Source organism: Penaeus japonicus, unplaced genomic scaffold, assembly GCF_977035675.1.
Source record: "Penaeus japonicus unplaced genomic scaffold, GWHDUDI00000001_assembly GWHDUDI00000004, whole genome shotgun sequence".
In the NCBI taxonomy this organism is placed as follows: domain Eukaryota; kingdom Metazoa; phylum Arthropoda; class Malacostraca; order Decapoda; family Penaeidae; genus Penaeus; species Penaeus japonicus.
Genome location: NW_028234406.1, coordinates 41,110,045 through 41,115,044, shown reverse-complemented (window position 1 = coordinate 41,115,044; position 5,000 = coordinate 41,110,045). Strand labels below are relative to the sequence as shown.

Below are 5,000 nucleotides of genomic sequence, written 5' to 3'. Positions count from 1 at the left end.
TTCTTTCGATCTCACTCATTACAGCGATATGTCCAGAAGATATAAAGTACGTGTCAGAATAATTAATCGCAGGGGCGCCTTCGAGCTCTGCTTTGACCAAGAGTTCGTGGGAGACGAGGGACAGGGAATTATCATGACATATGGAAGTTATTTATTTAAATCTGTGGGAGAGAGTCAGGCGCCATTTTTTTTTTTTTTTTTTTTTTTTTGGCGTCGGTTATTGATGGGTCGAGAGAATGTAGTTGTTTAGTATTGATTGTTTTTTTTTATTGTTGTTGTTATTTTTGTATTTGTTTTCTTTTTTGGAGGGTCGCTAGTGTTGGGAGGTTTTATGTACGTGTTTTTTTTTGTTTGTTTGTTTGTTGATGGTAGGTTATTGTTATTGGTGTGGGTTCTGTTTTCGGTTGGTTTTTGTTTGATAAGTATTCTTAACATTGTTGTAGGTAAATTTTATTGAGAGTGATACCCCAAAAAAAGAGTGTATTTGTGTGTGTGTGAGAGAGAGTGTAAATGTGTGTGGTATATATATCTATATGTATATACAAATATATATGTTATATATATACAAATATATATATATACATATATATATATATATACATAATGTATGTATTTATGTATAAATATGTATATATATGTATATATATACAAATATTTATATATTATATATATATATATATATATATCTATATGTATATACAAATATATATGTTATATATATACAAATATATATATATACATATATATATATATATATATATATTAGATAGATAGATAGATAGATATACATACATATATGTTAAAAAAAAAACTCTTCCATGACTGTTGTTTCAAACGCGTCTCCCTCAGGAACGGAAAGCCTCTCGGAGGAGGTGGAGGAAGTGCTCGTAGGAGTGCGCACAGGGCGCGTCCCCGACATGTGGCGAGCGAGGTCCTACCCGACACTCAAGGGACTCGGCTCCTACATCAACGACCTCGTGCAGCGCCTCCAGTTCCTTCAGGTGAGGAGTTGGGTCCTTCGGCAGCCAGAGGATTTGGAAGGTTCTCGTCTATGTATTTCTTTTCCTTTCGTTGATTATTCATCCATTTCATTTTCTTATTCTTTCTATTTTTTTCTCTCCTTACCCTTCTTTTTTTTTCTCCCCCCATCTCCCTCCGGTCTCTCTCTATTTCTTTCTCTCCATCATTCTCCCCCTCTTCCCTCACATCTTTCTCACCCTCCTTCCCACACACCCCCACCCTACCTCCCTCCATTTCACTCTCACCTATCCCTTTATCCTTTAATTCCCCTCTTTTCCCTTTTCCAGAACTGGTATGAGGTCTATGAGCCTCGTGTCTCCTATCCCTTTATTCATTAATTCCCCTCTTTCCCCCTTTTCCAGAACTGGTATGAGGTCGGGCAACCTCGCGTCTTTTGGCTCTCCGGTTTCTTCTTCACGCAGTCCTTCCTAACAGCTGTTTTGCAGAACCACGCCCGCGCCTACACCCTTGCTATCGACCAGCTGTGGTTCCATTTCAAGGTAAAAGGGACGTCGAAGGACTGTAATCCTTGTGATGATTTGTGATTTTGTGATGATTGTGATGTTTTGCGATGTAATGTGGTGTGATATATTCTGGTACAGTGCGGTTAAGGGTCTAAGGGATGTGATGTAGTGTGAATGGTCTGATATTATGCGATATAGTATCTATAAGTCCGTGAAAATAAGGTATATTCATAATGAGGTTGATTTTTGGAGCCTAGCAAAAATTGCGGGGATAGAGGCACCGACCATTCTGATAAAACTATTAAAAGTCTATCATTTAGTACAGAAATGAACATACATATAATAAGGAAGATGATAAAGATTGGACACCATAGATAAAGTTGGCACCCCCCTACTCCCCTTTCACCCTCAGCTCTAGGAAATATGATACTAGAAATGATGATGATAACCTTGATATATTTTTTTAGTATCATAATAATCATAATAATGATGGCAGTGTTATTGATGATGATAATGATAATATTAATGGTGATAATGATGATAGTAGTATTGCATTTATAAAATTGCTAATAAGCCTAATATTCATAAAGAATAATTACGATAATGATAAATGATGATAATAATATTATCAACAGTAAAGACGACGACTATGATGATGATGATAATTATGATAATGATAATGATGATGACGACGACGATAATAACAATGAATTAACAATACAACAAAAAAATACCCCCCCATCCCCCCCCCTCCAGGTCTGCGACGTGAACGAAGATAGCCCCGCCCCCGACGTCGGAACCTACATCCGGGGCCTGTTCCTCGAGGGCGCCCGGTGGGACCACTCGACGGCCCGCCTGGAGGAGGCTCTACCCAGGCGCCTCCACGAGAACATGCCACCGGTGAGGACTTAGGATAAGGTCTTGGATAAGAGAGGATATTCACCCTTACAAGGAGGGTTGTGTGTGTGTTTTTGTCGGGGTTTGTTTGTTTGTTATATTTGTTAGATGGATTGTGTCGAAATGTGATGGCGGATTGTGATGGAGTTTTATGTGTGGGTTGTCCATGGTTCGAGGGATAGTTGATTAGTTTTGGGGTAGGTTTGTATTTTCTTAATACTTTATTATGATTACTATCCTTAATATCTGGAGGTTATTAGATCATAAACTAATCGTATAAAATAATATTTATTGTATTAATCAAATACAATTATATCATATCTGTATTTTGTGAGATTATTCTTCAATTAATATATTGAAATGTAAATAGATAAATGAGGACGAACCATACAGTGAAACAAAAAGATAAATTAATGGAATTTCCCCTCTGTCGTTCCCCGTCTTTAGATGTGACTGAATAGATAAAGATAGATAGTAACTAATAGAGATAGATAAAGAAAAACACTTCCAAAAGGATGATAATTAAAGCAAATAAGTGAATGAAATCTCTCGTTTTCCTTTGCATGAGTGACTGAAGCTTAATTATGTATGAGTAATTACAAAAACAAAAATGCAAATCCTTCTCACTTTATCCAACTTATAACCTAATTGATTCACCAACTGATTCACAATCAAATCGAATCAACCATATTCAACCTCCCCCCCTCTGACCGAATCTTAATGATAGGTAAAACAAAACAGAAAATCCCTCTCACATAATCCAACCCATATCCCTCCACCTACTTGGTTCCCTCAACCCAATTCACAGCCAAACTATCCCAAAAACAAACTCAACCTCTCACCAGCCCAGAAGAAAATTAACCTCATACCAACCCAAAACAAACGCCACTTCTCACCAACCCAAAACAAATTTAACCAAACCCACTAACCCCCAAAACAACCCAAAAACAAACCCACCAACCCACCAACAACCCCAAAAACAACCAACCCAACCCAACCCACCAACCCCCCCAAAAAAACAACCTCAAATCTCAATCCACATTTCCCCCCCACAGATCTGGTTGAAGCCCATGGTCCGGGAAGAGATTCCTGCCACGCCCTCCTACTCGTGCCCAGTCTACAAGACGAGCGAGCGCCGCGGGAACCTCACCACGACGGGTCATTGCACCAATTACGTCATCTCCGTCAGGATACCTACCCACCTCTCGGAGGACCATTGGACCCTCAGGGGCGTCGCACTCCTGTGTTCGCTTTCGGATTAAGGGGGGAGGGAGGTGAAGGGAGAGGGTGGTTGGGGGAGGAGGAGGAGAGGGTGGTGGAGGAGGAAAGGGAGAGGGAGGAGGGGAGGGAAGAAGGGAAGGAGAGGGAGGGGAGGGAAGAAGGGAAGGAGGAGGAAAAGGAGGGAAGGAGAGGAGGAGGAAGAGGAGAGGAGAAGATAGAGCAGGATAAAAAGAGGAAATAGGGAGGAAGAAGGAGAGAGCGAGAGAAAGGGGAGGAAAGAGTAAGAGAAAGAGAGAGCGGATGAAAAAGGAAAGACAGAGAGAGAGTGTGAAGAAGGAGAGAAAGAGATATTGGATGGAGATGGAGGGAAAGATAGAGAGAGTAAATGAAGAAGAAGAAAAAGAGAGAAAGTGGATAAAGGAGAGAAAGAAAAAGAGTGGGTGAAGAAGGGGAGAAATAGAGAGAGAGTGGATGAAGAAAGATAGAAAAATAAAATATTGAAAGAATAGGAAGAGAAAGAGAATGTAAATAAAAAGAAGAGGTGAAGGGGAGACGAAGGAGAAGGAGAATTAGATGATAGAAAAAGGAGAACAGTCAAAATCGACAGAGAATATAGACAGAAAGAAAGAAAAGAGATAAAGAGGAGGAGAAAGAAAATCAAAATAAATATGGACGAGAAGTAGAAATGGTGATGAGAAGGAAAGGACTAAAAGAAAAGACCAAAAGAGAAAATAAATGAAAGAGAGAAAGAGAATGAAGAAAGTAATGCAGAAAATTGATAAGGAAAAAATACGATAATAATGATAATAAGAACAAAAGATAAGAAATCTATAATAAAGATATGATAAAAAACAAGAAATAGAAGAGAAAAGAAAAATCTCATAGAGTGAATAAAGAAGAAAAAAGGAGAAGAGGAAGAACTCACAAAGATCAAAAGGAAAATATAGATTTATGATCATATAAAAGACAGATAGAAACCATAATTGTGTAGGGTACTTCTTGTCCTTTAGAATTATATGTATCTTAGAATAGACAGACATGGCTATTATTTTAAAAAGATATATCCATATATATCTCCATATCTATAGGTGCTAACTATGCTTTTTTTCTTTTCTTTTCTTTCTCTTTCAAGCAAAAAGAAAGAGTAATGATAGAAAAAAAAACTCAACAGAATGAACGACTTCCTTTGTTGCAGCAATACTAAATTGCAAAAGGCTTGATTAATAGCCAGTGAATTATACGTTGATTTCCCAGCTGGTGACGAGTGAATGGGCCTTGACAGTAGAGGGAATAATGGGCTGTCGTTTGACTTCTTCGTCCAGTATTATTATGGGCTGAATGATGTTTTATAATTACAGACATGTCCACCATACAGATACATGTACATGTGTGAAAGTT

At 38.3% G+C, this 5,000-nt stretch overlaps 1 protein-coding gene across 1 annotated transcript in view; it reads left to right on the top strand.

Annotated features, from left to right (window-relative positions):
• Nucleotides 1-3,659, top strand: part of Dhc36C (Dynein heavy chain at 36C) — a 77,303-nt gene extending 73,644 nt beyond the window's left edge. Inside the window, exons 76-79 of the mRNA XM_086535829.1 lie at nt 850-1,001; nt 1,383-1,520; nt 2,241-2,384; nt 3,437-3,659. Coding sequence (XP_086391955.1) covers nt 850-1,001; nt 1,383-1,520; nt 2,241-2,384; nt 3,437-3,643 — 641 coding nt within the window. The 3' untranslated portion in view covers nt 3,644-3,659. The remainder of the gene's footprint in view (nt 1-849; nt 1,002-1,382; nt 1,521-2,240; nt 2,385-3,436) is intronic.
• Nucleotides 3,660-5,000: the final 1,341 nt, after the last annotated feature.